Source organism: Adiantum capillus-veneris, chromosome 21 (genome assembly GCF_014529385.1).
Source record: "Adiantum capillus-veneris isolate H3 chromosome 21, ASM1452938v2, whole genome shotgun sequence".
Taxonomy (NCBI): domain Eukaryota; kingdom Viridiplantae; phylum Streptophyta; class Polypodiopsida; order Polypodiales; family Pteridaceae; genus Adiantum; species Adiantum capillus-veneris.
The window spans coordinates 86,485,441-86,504,495 of record NC_140951.1 but is presented as its reverse complement, the minus strand read 5'-3'; the positions used below and the strand labels follow the sequence as shown (position 1 = coordinate 86,504,495).

The 19,055-nt window shown below is 44.4% G+C and overlaps 1 protein-coding gene across 2 annotated transcripts in view; it reads left to right on the top strand.

The window, feature by feature from the left end:
• LOC147431292 (putative E3 ubiquitin ligase SUD1) overlaps positions 1-19,055 on the top strand; it is a 67,300-nt gene that overhangs the window by 10,293 nt on the left and 37,952 nt on the right. For both annotated transcript variants that reach the window (XM_086493903.1, XM_086493901.1), the window contains exons 2-8: positions 3,077-3,805; positions 3,877-4,593; positions 4,828-5,039; positions 5,108-5,434; positions 5,527-5,684; positions 5,781-5,944; positions 6,038-6,184. In XM_086493903.1, the coding sequence (XP_086350029.1) occupies positions 3,077-3,805; positions 3,877-4,593; positions 4,828-5,039; positions 5,108-5,434; positions 5,527-5,684; positions 5,781-5,944; positions 6,038-6,184 (2,454 nt within the window). The remainder of the gene's footprint in view (positions 1-3,076; positions 3,806-3,876; positions 4,594-4,827; positions 5,040-5,107; positions 5,435-5,526; positions 5,685-5,780; positions 5,945-6,037; positions 6,185-19,055) is intronic.

Sequence of the window (19,055 nt, the reverse complement as noted above, 5' to 3'; positions counted from 1 at the left end):
GTTCCAAATCGAGCCGCCAATTCCAAGTGAAAAGAAGTTAGCCTTGGCTCCTTCAAAAGAGCTTCTACATCCTTCACTTTGCCCCAAAAAAAAACGGCAAAGTTTGTACTTTCATTCATTTGATTCGGTGCAAGTCCCACGCCATGTGGTACCAATTCTGCTTTTCTATCTGCCTTTTCTGCCACATTCCTCAGCTGCTCTCGAACTCTCAGACCTGTCGTCGTCTTTATCATTCTGTTCTTTCTGTGCCTTATCAGGGCACTTTGCGGAAATATGTCCATGTTTCCCGCATCCAAAGCACTTCCCCTCTTTGATGAAGCGAGCTCTCTCCTCAGGAGTAAGCTTGGGTCGTGCATCCTTTTTTTTTTCTCTGGGTTGCTCGTTTTCATTCTACTTTCATTCCCAGAAGTCTGTTTGGCTCGTTGTGTCATGGCCTCATCTGTGGGGTAAGTCAGACTGCCAGAGTGAATGGCAAAGCCCCGCTTCGCATGACTCATCAACTCCTGAATAGAAGCTGACTTCTGTTCCAAGCAGTAATCTCGGATCTCTGTAGGTAGACCCAAGGTAAACCGCTCAATTTGTTCTCTGAACGAGATCTTCTTGAATGAAGAGGCGGGTAGAAAAGAGCTCCAGAATCTTTCACAATAAGAATTCACTGTATCGCTCTTGGTCATCCGGAGATGGTTCCAAGCAGCTCGTATATCTCGCTCAAACTCTTGAGTCAACCAAGAAGAAATAAAAAGCCTCTTGAATTTCAGCCATGTAACTGGCACAGTCTTGCTTAATAGAAGCGTGGACCACCAAGTAGGAGCATTCCCCTCAGAGTAAGAGGCAGCTCTCCGAATCTTGGAGTGCTCTGAATAGCGTCCTCCCGCGAAAACGATGTCAAACTGCTGTATAAGAGACAAAGCCTTCGAAGCATCTGAGTATCCTGAAAAGTATCAAACTTGATCGAGTGGCCACCTTCCTTAAACTCTTGGACTTTCTTGCTGTTATCTTCGAGAAAGTCATACTGGTTGGCTTTGTAAAAATTCTTCTTGTTCGCATAAAACTTTCCGTCATCGGAACCTGAGCTGTCTGTAGACGAGTCCTCAGTAGAACTGTGAGTCTCTGGGCGAGATTTAGCCTTCTTTGCCTTTCTCTTGCCCTTTCCAAAGCGTTGCTTCTTGCTTCGCTTTTTACCTTTTCTGTCTTCTTCGCTCGAATCCGAGGAGCTAGAAGAACTGTCAGAAGAAGAAGAAGAAGAACTGGGTAGGTCTTCAAACTTGACGCGCTTCTTCAATCTCTTTGCCTTGTCAAATGTCGACCGACGACCTAAATATCCCGGGAAGTCAAGTGCCTTTCTTCTGCTTTTTGCCGTGCTTTTTGGCTTTCTTTTGCGTGTCAAAAAGCTGAGCAATCCGTGCATCAACCACGTTCTCCAGTTCCTTCTCCGTATATTTCTTGGAGGCAGAAGGTTTCTTGAGAGCAGGTTTCGGGAGTGGTGTTGTGGTTCTCTGCCACTCCATCTGTACCTCTTCCAAAGAGGTCTGATTCATATATTTTGCCATCTTCGGGTCCTTGGCAAAATTGAGCATCATCTTTGTTGCATCACCAATCAATTGACGACGCTCCATCTCTCTTTGCTCCGCCTGAGTAGGCCGAGGCGGGCCATACTCTCTGCCTGAATCTTCGTTGTGATCCCAGCCCGCATCTCCAGAATGCAGAGGGAGTCGACTGATCATTGCCTGAAGCCATAGGTGCCGCGGAAAAAAAATTCGGGGATCGGATTTCCCGTAGAAGAGAAATCGGCCATGCTCTGATACCACTGTAACAAACTTGGACACTCCAAGTCAAGAATCAACCGCGACAGCACCAAATAACCACTTCAAAACAATTCACAGATCACAATAGATTTGCACTGGCCCGGCGGAGTTCCGTGCCTAGAGATATTGGCCCCAAAGACTGGCGCCCCTTTCGGTATTTCTTTTTGTATTAATCAATCATCAAAGTACAAGAGAGCGGTTAGGGTTTCACTCTCAGACTCTGCGTCCAGATGCTCTGAGAAGTGAGGCCCTCACCACTAATTTAAAGGTTACAAGGGATGCCCAAAAGCAGAGCCCCAAAAGCTTTTAAAATCAAAAGCATCAGTTCTCTCTCTCTCTTAGAGAGTCTTTTCTCTTTTTTTTTAATAAAAAAAAAAGCAAAAGCAAAATTCGCGTCGCTCATCATTTTCCTTTTTTTTTTTTTTTTATAATAATCCGCCTCCGCGATTTCCGGAATTTAGGGTTTTTGGCAAAAATTAGGGTTTGCAGGAATTTTAGGGTTTCTGCTGTCCGCCACGTCATCACTTTGTGACAACTAGTGTTAAATCACCCACATCTGCGATCTGTCTGTACCCATGTCATCTCAAGGCAAATCTCAGTAAGGCTGTGCCAGCTTTGGGTCCCGTTTTGGTTGAATGTATCTGTGTTCGGTCTGGCCCAGAAACCCAGCTTGTAAGACATATTTTCTTGTGTGTGATTGTTCTGGTACAGCTTGTCACAAAAACTCAAGATGGTTAAAATTTCATTTTCTTTGCATTAAAGCATAGAGCTTGATAAGAGCTCAACTTGGTATACTGGCGGTGTCTCCTGCTAGACATACATGCTTATTTTGGGTGTCGGATAGTGGAAACGTTTACAAATTTTCCGTTGAGAACATTTATCAATTTCAGGATTCAAAGTTATGTCTGTGGGGGCTTTTGGAAGACAGTAGTTTCAGCATTTACCATCATTCTTGAGTGTTGTGTGGCGAGAACCATGATATTAGAGGAACTTTAAAATCAAGTGGTGATCGTTTGCATCTCGTCTTGGCTTAAGGTCCGAAATCGATGGCAATCAGTATGGAGATTAAATGTTTCTTGTTGGTCGTCCTTCCCGCAAACTAAATGATTTTTGCTTTATAGTTGTCACCTTTTGGCATTTAGTTCAAAGTTGTGTCCTAGTCACTTGATTTTCAAGCCTATAACAAATGTGCATGTACACAAAGCTTTTTGCTTTAATTCATTCTATAAGTATAATAACACTTTTGTTAACTTTGATTTGTGCAATTGCAGGTATGCAAGCATCCTTTTACTTTCTCTCCAGTCTACGCTGAGAATGCACCATCAAGGCTTTCACATCGGGAATTTGTACTTGGATTGGCTGTCAAGGGTGGCCGTGGCATGCATTTTATGTTGCGTCTAGCTTTCGTCCTTTCAGTCTGGCTAGTCTTTATACCATTCACAACCTTTTGGATTTGGCGCTTTACCTTTGTTAGAAGTTTTTCCGAAATGCGAAGGCTATTCATCGACCGGTTGACACCCACTTTGCTATTCACTGATTGTCTCCATGGGTTTCTATTGTCGGCTGGCATTGTATTCATTTTTCTTGGAGCAACATCATTAAGAGAATACTTCCGCCACCTGCGAGAACTAGGCGGCCTGGACGCAGATCGCGAAGATGAGGTTGTTGATAGGCGGGCTGGAGCTAGAGGTGGTAGAAGGCAAGGGCAAGCTGTTCCAGCGGGTGATAGATTGGATGGAGGCCCCCAAGTGGTAGCTCCTGGTGCTGCAAATAGAGAGGTGGGTCTTGGCCAGGGTCTTGCCGCTGGAGCTGGACAACTAATCAGAAGGAATGCAGAGAATGTGGCAGCACGTCTCGAAATGCAAGCTGCCCGTTTGGAAGCGCACGTGGAACAAATGTTTGATGGTGCGGATGATGTGGATGGAGCAGAAGATGTACCTTTTGATGAGCTTGTTGGGATGCAAGGCCCTGTTTTCCATTTTCTGGAAAATGCTTTTACTGTGAGTGTTTCTAATTTAGTTTTTTTTTTTTTTTTTTTGTTTCTTTTTAAAATTTGGCTTTTGTTTTGCAGGTATTGGCCAGTAATGCGATATTTCTGGGACTAGTGGCCTTTCTTCCTTTCACTTTAGGGCGCATTATCCTCTATTTGGCATCTTACTTGATATCTATGGGTCCTGGAAGCATTGTCTCAAGTTTGAGTGGGTTGGATATGAACAGTAACGTCACTGTTGGAAACATAACCAGTGTAGCTGATGTCTCCACATCTTCACCTGATAACACAAATGCCACCATATTTTCAAAGCTTTTGAGTAGAAGCATAGAAGGGCTGTTAAAAGCAAAAATGGTTGAAGGTAGCAGCTCATTGGAATTTTCTGATGCGATTACTGTGGCAACTGGCTATGGTGTTATTGTTTTAGCAGTTGGTGCCCATCTTGGCCTGCGAGCTTTAATTAAGTACAGCAAAGGAGAACCGTTGACTGCAGGACGGTTTCAAAGTGTAGCCTCCATGGCTGAGGCTGCCCCTACTGTAGCACGACAGTTTGTTGCAGGTTTGAAGTATATGCTTACAATGCTTAAGGTTGCGTTCCTCTTGTTGGTCGAACTTGGAGTTTTCCCTCTTCTATGTGGTTGGTGGCTTGATATCTGCACTCTCAGTATGCTTGGCGGTACTGTGGCAAACCGGCTTACATTTTTCTGGGCTTCACCGTTGACAAGTTCTCTACTGCATTGGCTTGTGGGGATTGTGTACATGCTTCACATAAGCATATTTGTGAGCTTACTCAGAGAGGTGAAAAATTGCTCATATAATTCTTAGCTTGATATTTTGATCAATGAAATTTATAATCTTTAAATTCCATATGATTTGGGATCAGACTATCCTCGTCAAGAGGTTACTTACTCGTCCGGTACTTTGACATAGTTGGTTGTCATTGAAATACATTGATGCCTCTTGTTGATGAATGATGAACTCTGTGCAAAGGGATTGCCATTTTGGCTGATTTTCTTTTTTTGGTCATTCCAGGTTCTTAGGCCTGGAGTTTTGTACTTTTTACGTGACCCAGCTGATCCCAATTACAACCCATTCCATGACCTAGTGGAGGATCCAATCCACAAGCATGCTCGCCGTGTTCTACTTTCTGTCGTAGTGTATGGGAGTCTTGTGGTTATGCTTATTTTCCTACCTGTCAAGCTGGCCCTGTCCGTAGCTCCTTCACTTTTCCCCCTAGATATCAGGTCAGTAATATAACTTGGTTGTTTACCTTTTGTATCGTTCATGATCTAACATGGCCTTGTCATTGCAGAATATCTGATCCCTTTACAGAGATTCCGGCTGATATGCTCTTGTTTCATATTTGCATTCCTTTTGCCATTGAGCATTTCAGACCAAAGACGACAATTAAGACAGTTCTTTTCTACTGGTTCTCAGCAGTGGGATGGGCTTTGGGACTTACTGACTTCCTACTCCCTGCTACTGAAGGTGGAAATGTGGGGGTAGCTATGCAAGAACCTGTTGGAGGGAACGTTCAAGGCTTTAATCAAGGACAAGAACCTCCCGTTGACAATATGAATGGGTCTCTTGATATAATTGCAATGGAGTCAGACTCAGATGAACAAAATGATTCAGAAGAGTACGTGCTTTTGCTGATACAGACAGTACTCATATGTGTATGTTGTTGAATCAGCGAGTACTAAATCGGTTTTGATTTTTGCAATGAGACAGGTACATATTTGCGTTCAGAATTCTTTTGTTGTTGACGGGAGCTTGGGTTAGTCTTCTGCTTTTCAATTCAACCATGATGGTTTTACCGGTGTCATTTGGACGGGCTATATTCTCTTCTATTTCTCGTCTGCCAATTGCATATGGTGTGAAGTGCAATGGTAATTGCCTTTTTAATGGTGTTTGCATATTACTTTTCAAAAAAAAATCTCCTTGCTTGTTATATCTAATAGCCTTGTATTGCTTTGGTTTGGCAGACTTGTATGCTTTCAATATTGGCTGTTATATGATATGGGCAAGTGTGGCAGCAATTGGTTACGCTGTGGACTATCTTAAAACACATAATGCCAAGATTTTAGTCATGCAAGTTCTCAAGTGGACTGCAATTGTGACAAAAAGCTCCATGCTCCTATCCTTTTGGGTACATACCCATTATTTGCCTTTCATCTGTGATATTAAATGAAGTTGCGACAAATCCTCGTATTTGACTTGGAAGTTTTTGGCAAATATGCAGATCATAGTGATCCCCGTACTTATTGGCCTGCTGTTTGAGCTGCTGGTTGTAATTCCTTTGCGTGTGCCAATTGATGAGAGCCCAGTATTTTTGCTTTATCAAGATTGGGCTTTGGGTCTGGTATTCTTGAAGATATGGACGAGACTGGTGAGTCCTCTATTTATATCAATCAAACATTTTTTCAAATACCTGCCATCTCTCTCTCTCTCTCTCTCTCTCTTCGTGGCTCAGAATGCCCAATTGGTTCTGATTCAGAGGGCAAATACATGACTGTGGACCGAGGTACAAAGCAAGCCTGAAGGCAACAGTCAACTAGCCACATTGGTAAAAATTGAAAAACTGAGGAAACGGAGAAGGCCAGGGGGAAAAACCAGAGTGAGTAAAAGTGCCCTGCCCAGCTAAGGAAAAGAGCTGTCTCTGAAAGATTAGCACTCCCTACCAAAAACTCGCTCTGGTTGGAAAGCCCCCGTTATTATCAGTGAGTAAGGAACTGGCTGCCAAGGCAGCTGCTAGATGTTGGGTGAAAGGCCATTAACTAATACCATCTGTAGCCATGGAGCCAAGGAGGCACAGATGATAGGTAACAGTGACGAAGATGATAGATAAGAAGCAACTGGCATCACCAAGAGATTAACTGAAGGAAATCAAGAGACAGAACCATCGAAGTGCTGCCAAGGAGGTCCCGACCATTGTAGAAGACATTCCACTTGCTGACGGTGGCTCTTGTAATCCAAAGCTGCGGAGGCTAACTCCAAGAAGGCAGTAGAGGAAAATGTGGGGCCTGCCAATAGAGATCCTTCAACATAAAACGTGATAGAGAGAGTAAAGCTCCAACCCAAGTGCACCCCAAGACACCACACACGGCAAAACAAGGGCAAAAAACTACAAACACAAGAAAAAACGAAAAAACCAAAGAATAAAATGACAAAGAAAGTGTTTCTCCCCGATAGTTCAGCTGGACCTCTACGGTTGAGACAACTGTTTATAAGTGAGGGATGTTGCTAAATTGGCTTTATCTGATAGAAAAATAATTCGAAATGAATTATTGGAAGTTTAAGTGAGAGGGTTTTTCTCACAGGAGACATCCGAGTACAGATATTTCTATTGTGTCGTTCATAGTAATGACGGGAGCACTTTGAACGGGAATATTTGTAAGGCCATGTCACAAAACGGGAGCGTACACGAGCACTTAGAAATCTGAAAAATAAAATACTTTGCAAATGTGAGAGAAGGGAGAAGATCGACACAGTATTGGGGACCAGAAGATCCCCGTCAAGAGTATTCTTTATGCAGGGAGAATTCGTATACAAGCACAAGAACCCGAGGAAACCCCTCCGTTCTGTAATCTTAGACCCGAAGGTCGTTCTTTCCCGTAAGGGACTTAGGCACGAGGCTGTACTTTCCCGTAAGGGACTTAGGCACGAAGCCGTACTTCCCATGAGGGACTTTCCCGTAAAAAGGGAGATTCCTGCAAAACAAGCCACACAAAGCAACAACTCACAATGCGTATCGACAAATTATACCTGTCGCTCCTTGCTCGGAAAAGCGACCTCCGTACTCCGTCGTCACTCGAACACTCGCAGATTCCCGTCGCCAGACTTTGCTCCAAAAACCTCAGCGCTGGCACTTCCTGCTACTCCTTCCGATCTCCCCAAACTGTAACGCTTGCTGCCTTTTTATAGGCCCTTGCACCCGGCGGAAATAGGGCACAAAAGCAGAAGCTTTGGCGCTTCTAGAGAGAGGAGAGAGAGAGATCGCTGTTTTCAGCCCATCCGTACAGCTTGGGTAGGTTTTTTACGTAAGAATTTGGGGCTGCTTTATTTTATTAATAAAAGGGACCGGTCACTTAAAAGTGGCCGGCCACTTTATAAAATAAAGTGTGAACTTGTTTAAACTTTAAAAACTCACTCAGTTAGTGAAAACAATGCTACACGAACACATTCCAAGCGTCCCTGGGTGCAGAACACGGCACAGATGCAATGCAGACAGAGCTTCCTCGCGGGAAAGCATCTGCCCTCCCGCGAAGGTTCTTGCTTTTCGTAAAAAGCTTCTTTGAACCCATCTTTATTCTTGTGCTTGCGTTCTTACGCGTATTTTCTTACTCAGTTCGGATTTCCTCCTCGGCCTATGGAATGCCCCCTTTCTGATTCACACGTCACCCATCATGTGACGCATCAGGGGCATTCGTAACCTGGCCCTTTCCACCGAACTTACGGAAACTCCTTCGCGATGTTTACCGTCACCCATCAAATGACACATCAGAGTTGTCCGTTCTTGATGGCATTTCCTGTAGCTACAATCTTTTAACAGTTCCTAGAAAAAGAAATTAATCATTAAAAATAAGAAAATAGTCCAATTAGCAACATCCCTCTGGCTTCTAAACAGTTGACCTCAACTGTAGTGCTTGGACATATACCTCCAGTATCTCAGGATAAGCTGCTAATTCCTCCTGCGTCATCCACTGAGCATCTAAATTCGAATAGTTCTTAAACTTAACCAAATACTTCCGTGTTATTTTTCCGGACTTGAGGGCCCGCTCCTAATGACTTACTATCTGCTCCGGTTGAAGTATTTCTTCTATTTCCTCAACCTCAAGAGGTTCCTCAGCACTAGGCTGACTCGGAGGCGGTCCCACATACGGCCGGAGTAAACTGACATGGAAAGCATTATGGATCCTCCAATTAGGCGGTAGCTCTAATCGGAATGTGACATCATTCACTTGCTTAGTGATCTTAAACGGCCCATAATAACGGGTAGAAAGTTTTACCACCTTCCCCTTATGAGACGCTTGTTTCTTAAGTCTTGCCTTCTCAAACTTGAGTAAGACTAGCTGTCCGATTGTTAAGTCTAGATTCCTCCTGTGCTTGTCTGCAGCTTTCTTATGCTTTTCCTGAGAGCGTAGAATAGCTCTCCTAACTTGCCCTTAGGCTGTGTCCAAATCCCGGACAAATTCATCTGTTGCAAAGATCTTATCCTTAGTTAAAAGGATCGGTGGAAGCAAAGGCTTACCATAGAGAATCTCAAAAGGTGCTTTCCCCGTCGATGAGTGTATGATATTGTTATACGCATACTCGGCAAGGGGCAAATATTTCTCCCAGTCAGATTGTCGGTCTGACACATAAGCTTTTAACATATCCAATACTGTGGAATTGGCTCTCTCACTTTGCCCGTCCGTTTGAGGATGGTTGGCAGATGAAAAATTCAACTTCGTACCAAGATTATCCATCAAGGCACGCCAAAAATTTCCTGTCATGCGAGGATCTCGATCACTCACAATAGACTTAGGCATTCCATGATGCTTAAAGATCTATGCCAGAAAGACCCTAGCCATATGATCTGCTTTGATCGTTTTCTTGATTGGTATAAAGTGTGCTTGTTTGCTAAACCTGTCCACAATGGTCCAGATCGCGTCATTTCCAGTCTGAGTTCTAGGGAGGTCCATGATGAAGTCCATGGCAATACTTTCCCAAGGTTCATTAGGCACAGGCAATGGTTGTAGCAACCCAGGCGTCTTATGCCGATCATACTTCACTTTTTTGGCAAACCAAGCATTCCCTGACATACTTATCAATGTCTGCTTTAAGGCTAGGCCAAAAGAAATATCTTTCCATTGCTAAGGTCGTAGGGAGAATACCTCGATGACCCACATAAGGCGAAGCGTGTGCTTCATCCATGATCTTCTTTCTTAATGGTTCCGCCACACATATGGCCTGATGGTGGTAGAGATAACCGTCCCGAATGGAATAGGGAAACTCATTCTCTCTGTCACAAAGTGATGACGTGGCGGACAACAGAAACCCTAATTTCTGCCAGAAACCCTAAAATTCATGCAAACCCTAATTTTTGCCAAAAACCCTAATTTTCGAAAATCGCGGAGGCTTTTTTTTTTTGAAAATGATGAGCGACGCAAATTTCGCTTTTTCTCTACTTAATGAGAAAGAGAGAGAATGCTTTTGCTTTCAAGTTTTGACACTGTGTGAGAGAGAGAGAGCAATTGCTTTTGATTTGAAGCTTTTGGGGCTCTACTTTTGGGCATCCCTTGTAACCTTTAAATTAGTGGTGAGGGCCTCACTTCTCAAGGCATCTAGACGCAGAGTCTGAGAGTGAACCCCGAGCCACTCTCTGGTACTTTGATGATTGATTAATACAAAAAGAAATACCGAAAGGGGCGCGAGTCTTTGGGGCCAATATCTCTAGGCACGGAACTCCGCCGGGCCAGTGCAAATCTATTGTGATCTGTGAATTGTTTTGAAGTGGTTATTTGGTGCTGTCGCGGTTGATTCTTGACTTGGAGTGTCCAAGTCTGTTACAGTGGTATCAGAGCACGACCGATTTCTCTTCTACGGGAAATCCGATCCCCGATTTTTTTTTTTCCCGCGGCACCTATGGCTTCAGGCAATGATCAGTCGACTCCCTCTGCATCTGGAGATGCGGGCAGGGATCACAACGAAGATTCCGGCAGAGAGTATGGCCCACCTTGGCCTACTTAGGCGGAGCGGCGAGAGATGGAGCGTCGCCAGTTGATCGGCGATGCAACAAAGATGATGCTCAATTTTGCCAAGGACCCGAAGATGGCAAAATATATGAACCATACCTCTTTGGAAGAGGTACAGATGGAGTGGCAAAGAACCACAACACCACTCCAGAAACCCGCTCTCAAGAAACCTTCTGCCTCCAAGAAATATACGGAGAAGGAACTGGAGAACGTGGTTGATGCACGGATTGCTCAGCTTTTCGACGTGCAAAAGAAAGACAAAAAGCACGGCAAAAAGCAGAAGAAAGGTACTGACTTCCCAGGATATTTGAGTCGTCGGTCGACATTTGACAAGGCAAAGAAACAGAAGAAGCGTGTTCGATTTGAAGGAGTACCCAGTTCTTCTTCTTCTTGTTCTTTTGATAGTTCTTCTAGCTCCTCGGATTCGAGCGAAGAAGACAGAAAAGGTAAAAAGCGAAGCAAGAAACAAAGCTTCGGAAAGGGCAAGAAAAAGGCAAAGAAGGCTACATCTCGCCCAGAGACTGACAGTTCTATTGAGGACTCGTCTACAGACAGCTCAGATTCCGATGACAGAAAGTTTTATGCGAACAAGAAGAATTTTTACAAAGCCAACCAGTATGACTTTCTCGAAGATAAAAGCAAGAAAGTCCGAGAGTTTAAGGAAGGTGGCCACTCGATCAAGTTTGATACTTTTTCAGGTTACTCAGATGCTTCGAAGGCTTTGTCTTGTATACAGCAGTTTGACATCGCTTTCGCGGAGGACGCTATTTAGAGCACTCCAAGATTCGGAGAGCTGCCTCTTACTTTAAGAGGAATGCTCGTACTTGGTGGTCCACGCTTCTTTTAAACAAGACTGCGCCAGTTAAATGGCTGAAATTTTAAAAGCTTTTTATTTCTTCTTGGTTCACGCAAGAATATGAATGAGATATATGAGCTGCTTGGAACCATCTTCGAATGACCAAGAAAGATACATTCAATGCTTATTGTGAAAGATTCTGAAGCTCTTTTCTACCCGCCTCTTCATTCAAGAAGATCTCATTCGGAGAACAGATTGAGCGGTTTACCTTGGGTCTACCTACAGAGATCCGCGATCACTGCTTGGAACAGAAGTCAGCTTCTATTGAGGAGTTGATGAGTCATGCGAAGCGGGGCTTTGCCATTCACTCTGGCAGTCTGACCTACCCCACAGATGAGGCCATGACACAACGAGCCGAACAGACTTCTGGGAATGAAAGTAGAAAGAAAAAGAGCAACCCAGAGAAAAAAAGATGCACGACCCAAGCTTACTCCTCAGGAGCGGACTTGCTTCATTCGAGAGGGGAAGTGCTTTGGATGCGGGGAATAGGGACATATCTCCGCAAAGTGCCCTAAAAAGGCACAGAAAGAACAAAATGATAAAGACGACGACAGGCCTAAGCGTTCGAGAGCAGTTGAGGAATGTGGCATAAAAGGCAGACAGAAAAGCAGAACTGGTACCACATGGCGTGGGACCTGCACTGAATTTATTGAATGAAAGTACAAACTTTGCCGCTTTTGGGGCAAAGTGAAGGATCAGGAAGCTCTTTTGAAGGAGCCAAGGCCAACTTCTTTTCACTTGGAATTGGCGGCTCGATTTGGAATTATGCCCGACAGACTGACGCCACAGGCGGAGGTAGTTCGACTAGCACCTGGATGGGATGTTGCCATTACACCGAGCATTGGCAAACATTGTTTGCAATGACGAAGGTGTTCAGGGCACGCGAGTGACGTTCTACTCGGGATCCCTTGGTACCATAAGAACTGGGCCGTGGTTGACTACCGGGCCGAGAAAGCGACTTTGATAAATGAAGGGCTTAGAGATTGTACTTGATGAACTTCAGTTTCTTACTCATTCTTTTGGGAGAGAATTGAATGTTGGATAAAGGTTGAATATGTTTTGACCTGATCTAAAGAACGCCAAGATTTTTCTCCACACTCATGCCGATTGCTTTTCAGAGGGCCTGAAGATCATACCATTGATTTGATACCTGGAAGCACGGCACCGAACCGGCCACCCTACCGTGTGAGCCGAGCACAGAATGAAGAGATTATGAACCAAGTGAAAGACCTCTTGGAAAAGGGTCTTGTCCAGCATAGTACTTCACCGTATTGCTCTCCAGTGTTGTTGGTTTTGAAGAAAGACGGATCTTGGAGAATGGGCATCGATTATAGCGCTCTCAACAAAATCACCATCAAGAACAGATTTCCGATTTCTAGGATCGATGATATACTCGACAGGTTACAGGGATCCTCGTGCTGTAGCAGGATTGACTTGAAGAGTGGATATCATCAGATCAGGATAGCGCCAGGAGATGTCTACAAGACAGCTTTTCGGACGACTTTTGGGTTATTTGAGTTTTTGGTGATGCCTTTTGGCTTAACCAATGCTCCTGCGACATTTAATCGGATGATGGATAGGATTTTTCGAGAGTACAGGCTATTTGTTGGCACTTTCTTTGATGACATCATAGTTTTCTCCAAGAATGAGGGAGAACACAGAGATCATTTGCTTCAAGTCTTTCAGGCATTACGAGATCACACGTTAGTGATTAATGCAAAGAAAAGTGAAATTTTCCTACCAAAGATACACTTTTTGGGACACATTGTGTCAGCAGCAGGAGTGCAAATGGACCCGGCCAAGATAGAGACTATCCGTGATTGGCCCGATTTGAGGAACGTCCATTAAGTAAGAAGCTTCTTGGGACTGTGTTCGTACTACAGGCGGTTCATACGAAAATTTGCAGAGGTTGCTTCCCCTCTGCATACCTTGACACAGAAAGGAGTACCTTTTTCGTGGGGACCCACAGAGGTGACTGCCTTTCAGAAATTGAAAGAGAAATTGACTACGGGACCTATTTTGACTTTCCCGGACTTGCAGAAGTCATTCAAAGTATATTGGGATGCTTGTGGTTGTAGTCTGGGTGCGGTCTTGATGCAAAAAGGCCATGTCATAGCTTACAAGAGCCGTTTGTTCTCTAGGCCGGAGATGACAACACAGATTTATGAGAAAGACCTTTTGGCGGTTATCCATGCTCTTACTCAGTGGCGGCATTACCTACTCGGAGCGGATTTTATTGTCTTTACAGACCATCAGAGTTTGCGCTACTTCTTGTCACAGAAGCAGCTTTCGGAAAAGAAGATGCGGTGGGCGAACATCTTGTCACAGTTTCATTTCCAGATTGTCCATGTGTAGGCAGATGCTTTGTCTCGGAAACCGTTGGTTCTGGCTATTTCCGCGATACATCATAGGAGCTTCGAGGATATGGTCGATCGGTATGCCACAGATACAGATTTTGCAGATATTTTTCACACGGATACGGGATGGGGAGACAGTAGCTGGATACTCCCTTCGGGAAGGCTGCTTGATGGAAAAGACTATGTTGTGCGTTACACAGCCGTTGAGGGATAAGGTTATGATTGAATGCCACTGTCCACCTATTACGGGTCACCGCGGCATTGCTACCACCATGAAAGGGGTAGAGAGATACTTCTTTGGGCCGAGACTCAAAAAGGATGTGGAAGAGTTTGTGCGCAATTGCTTGGTATGCCAGAAGGTCAAGTTTGACAGGCATAAGGCATAGGGATTGTTACAGCCTTTACCCATACCCACCCACCCTTGGGAAAGTATTGCAATGGATTTCATTTGTGATCTCCCAAGAAAACAGAATGATCACGATGATTTTCCGATTACATGGCACGTCTGAGACGATTGTCTCCGACAGAGACCCCAGATTTATGAGTTTGTTTTGGAAGGCAATTTGGGAGAACATTGGCACTCAGTTGCAGTTCTTGTCATCGTTCCACTTGCAGACTAACGAGCAATTTGAGATTGCCAATTCAATGATTTTAGATTTATTGAAGTCTTGTATCTCGGATCAGAAGACTCAATGGGAAAAGAACTTACCTTTGGTGGAATTTGCCTATAATAACACGATACACTCTTCGACGGGGAAGACGCCATGTGAGATTGTTGAAAGTGTTGCGAAGGTTCCATCCTTCCTGAGTACGAAAGATTAGATATTTGAAGCGGATGAATATTCGCGACATTTGGATACGGCTTTTGCCGAGGTTCGCGAGACTTTGCAGGAGTCTCAAGAACGACAGAAAAAGGCAGCGGATCGCCATCGTCGCGACTGGAAACTGAAGGAGGATGATTGGGTGCTCTTACTTTTGAGAAGGCACGCCTAAGAAAAAAAAAAGGGAAAGGAGAGGCTTTTTCCAAAGCTTAGTATGTGATACTACGGACCTTTCCAGATTACTGACAAGATAAATGATGTCTCCTTCCGATTGGACCTGCCAGATACTTGGAGGATTCATAATGCATTGCATGTGAGTCTCTTGAACCCTGTTAAGGGTGATGTGCCTGATGATGGGGAGCCTGATGAGCAACCCGAAGTGGAAGAAAACGAGGAGATCCTTGTTCCTGAGCAGATTTTGGCACATAATGATACGAAGAAAGGTAAAGTCCGAATGCGGTTCTTGGTTTAGTTCAAGAACTTTCCTGCATTTGATGCGAAGGGGATGGAGGAGGAGGACTTAGCAGATACTCCTCGGATTGTGAAACTTTACCTCGATGTTTTGGTTGAGCATAGTCTACTCCAAACGGAACCCAGAAACTCAGCTTAGCCGAAGATATGGTGCAGTGGGATGCACAAGAGGGGAGTTACTCCTCTCCTTTGTCAACAAATGCCTCGATTTTGATACTAAAGTCACTGATGTCTCTTTGAGCTTCAGGGATACTGAGAGCTGACAGTATTCTGCTGGATGACTTTATGAAATGGAATTCCTGATAATGATACTGATTTGTTCTTGTTTTCTTGTGAGTGCAGGAACTGATAGACGAAATGACTGCAGCATTTTGGTCTGATTGATCTGGAATGGACATGGTTGCAATAGGGGTTAGTCAATCGAACATCGATGAGGTCCCGATTGGACCTAGATGTGATTGCTAGCTACATTGCCGATAAATCATGGTCTAAGATCCGAATGAATGTTGAATGTCATGTGATGTCGTGTGATGTGACTGTCGATTTTGTACATGTGCTAGATGTGTGTTCCTAGTACGTAGGTACTAACAGTCAGTGTTTGCTAAGACGGTTTATGGCTTTTGTCGGTTTTGTAGGCGTAATCGCGGTCGATTACAATGCTTTCAAGAGGGGGGTATGTCACAAAGTGATGACGTGGCGAACAACAGAAACCCTAATTTTTGCCAGAAACCTTAAAATTCGTGCAAACCCTAATTTCTGCCAAAAACCCTAATTTCCGGAAATCGCGTAGGCTTAAAAAGAAAAAAAAAAGAAAAAAAAAATTGGAAAATGATGAGCGACGCAAATTTCGCTTTTTCTCTACTTAATGAGAAAGAGAGAGAGAATGCTTTTGCTTTCAAGTTTTGACTCTCTGTGAGAGAGAGAGAGCAATTGCTTTTGATTTGAAGCTTTTGGGGCTCTGCTTTTGGGCATCCCTTGTAACCTTTAAATTAGTGGTGAGGGCCTCACTTCTCAGGGCATCTGGATGCAGAGTCTGAGAGTGAACCCCGAGCCACTCTCTTGTACTTTGATGATTGATTGATACAAAAAGAAATACCGAAAGGGGCGCCAGTCTTCGGGGCCAATATCTCTAGGCACGGAACTCCGCCGGGCCAGTGCAAATCTATTGTGATCTGTGAATTGTTTTGAAGTGGTTATTTGGTGCTGTTGCGGTTGATTCTTGACTTGGAGTGTCCAAGTCTGTTACACTCTCCACGATGTAGCTTTTCCCAAATGGTGGAGAAGTCTGGATCATTCGGATACGAATCCGGTAGTGCTTCTAATTCTTGATGATACACCGAAGTGATAGCGTTCACCCTTAGCCACCTAGATAATGCGTCCGCGACCACATTCTTACTCCCAGCCGTGTGAAGGATGTGGAAGTGAAACATAGACAAAAAGTTTGCCCATCTCATCTGCTTCTCAGATAGTTTCCTTTGCGTAAGAAAATACCACAAACTGGTGAGATCAGTCTTGATCACAAAATATGCTCCTAGAAGATGGTGCTTCCAGTTGGATAGGGCGTGAATCATAGGCGTAAGTTCCTTTTCGTAGATTGATGCATGCAACTCTGCATCCTTAAGCCGTCTGCTTTCGTAGGCCACTGCATGGCCTTCTTGGTTTAACACTGCTCCGATGCAGTCGCCTGAAGCATCACAGTGAACCTCAAATGGTTTCCTTAAGTCAGGCACTATCAAAATAGGTCCATGGCTTAGCAAGTACTTGAGCCGATCAAAAGCCCCTTGTCTCGATCCCCATCTGAAAGGAATCTTCTACTTTGTCAAATCATGAAGTGGTCCTGCTACTTGGGCAAATCCTCGGACAAACCTTCTATAATACGAGCATAATCCCAGGAAGCTACGTACATCATGTACCGTAGTGGGAATAGGCCAATCTTCTACCACTCGGATCTTGGCAGGATCCATACTCACTTGATTGTGAGAGACTATATGGCCGAGATAGTGTCTCTCTGAGAGAAAGAACTCGCTCTTCTTTGCATTCACATGCAACTCATGCTTTCGCAATTCTTGAAACACTAGGTCCAAGTGCTTCCGATGTTCCTCTTCTGACTTAGAGAAGATGAGTATGTAGTCAAAGAATACTCCCGTAAAAGCTCGATACGGGCTGAAAATGCGGTCCATCATGCGATTGAACGTCGCAGGAGCATTGGTCAAGCCGAAAGGCATTACCAAAAATTCATATAGTCCAAAGGTTGTGCGGAAAGCAGTCTTATGGACATCCTCAGGGGCGATCCGTATCTGATGATACCCACTCTTTAAGTCTATGTGACTAAAGACACTTGCACCCTACAACTTATCAAGTATATCATCAATCCGAGGGATCGGAAAGCGATTCTTGACCGTGATCTTATTTAAAGACCTATAGTCTATGCACATTCGAAACGTGCCATCTTTCTTCTGTACCAGTAGAACTGGAGAGCAGTAGGGTGAAGCACTTGGCCGTACTAACCCTTTCTCTAGAAGCTCGTTGACTTGCTTCAAAATTTCCTCTTGCTGAGCTAGACTCACCCGATAAGGGGGTTGATTGGGAGGTGAGCTACCCGGTATGAGATCTATGCGGTGATCTTCCGGGCGTACCGGAGGTAGTTCATCAGGGAGTACAATCTTTGTACTTTTCAATAAATTGAAAACGCTTAATTTCCATACTAGAGAGTGAATCCCCACTAGTTTTATCCTTCTCATGTGCAAAAATCAAGTAAGCAGAAACACACTTCTTCATTTCTTTCTTAATGGATATATGACTTACAATTGGGAACTGCCAATCTCCTACATCAGCATGAATCTTTATTTTCTTACCCCCATGATCAAAAGTGAGGGTCTTTTCCACATAATCGGGGACAAATGTCATGTGGAAGTGCCATGGCATACCCAAGATGATATCACATCCCTCGATGGGTGCCATCAAAAATGATTCGCGGTCCTTGTACTCGCCAATCCGAAGATTGAGCTGTCCTTGCACGGGAGTTGCATTGGTTGTCAACCCCTCGAATGCCGATCCGGATGTAACCGTTGTGCCAAGCTGAGCCGGTGTGAGGCACAAACGTTCCGCAGTATCCAGGGAGATGAAGTTATCCGTGGATCTTGGATCATAAAGAATCAATACTCGTTGGTTGTTCAAAGACCCCCAGCTCTTCAGAAGTTGACGTGTCCCTTTCTCCGTTTCTGTGTTTCCTTGAACATCTGGAATAGAGTTCGAGCTTGGTGGAGCAGGTTTCTTCCTTGCTTTATCTTGTCTCGTAGGGGCGTGTTCTTGCCGTTGCTGCTTTAACGGGCAATCCGGTTTCATATGTCCTTTCTTGCCACAGTAGAAGCATCTTCCTTCCTCTCTGAAGGTTTGAAGTTGAGTAGGAGAAAGATACTTAGTTCGCTTGCCATTGCCCTCTGGCTTCTTAGAATGATCATAGTCCCTAGATGGAGGACGTTTTCTTCCTTGGCCCCCTTGGTCTTGTAGACCCCTCTTTGTCTTGCACGGTAAGTGCTATGCTTCATTTTTCTAGGCGTCCCAGTTGAGTGCAAATCCTCAGCAATGATTGCTGACTTCATCATCCTCTGAAGAGTGTCATGCGGATACACTTTCATACTCTTTCGAAGCTGCGGTTGGAGACTCGCTTCGAACTTTCGTTTCTTTTCCTCGTCGGCAATCTTCATGAAGGGAGTGACCTTCAGAAGAACCGACCAATACTTGTCCACATAGGTCGTGACTCTCTCATATTCCTTCTGGGCGAGCCAGTCCCATTCCTTCCGTATGTCCTGCTCGAAGTCAGGCGGAAGAAAATGTTCATAAAATTCAGATTTGAATCTCTCCCAAGTTCTGGCCTGAGAACCTTCCAGAATCTTGGCTAACCACCAATTACTTGCCGTTTCCTTGAGGTGCATCCCCACATGGCGCAATTTGGATCTTTCTGTGAAGTGCCCATTGGTAAAGACGACTTCAAACTCTCTGTGAAGGACAGTGCTTT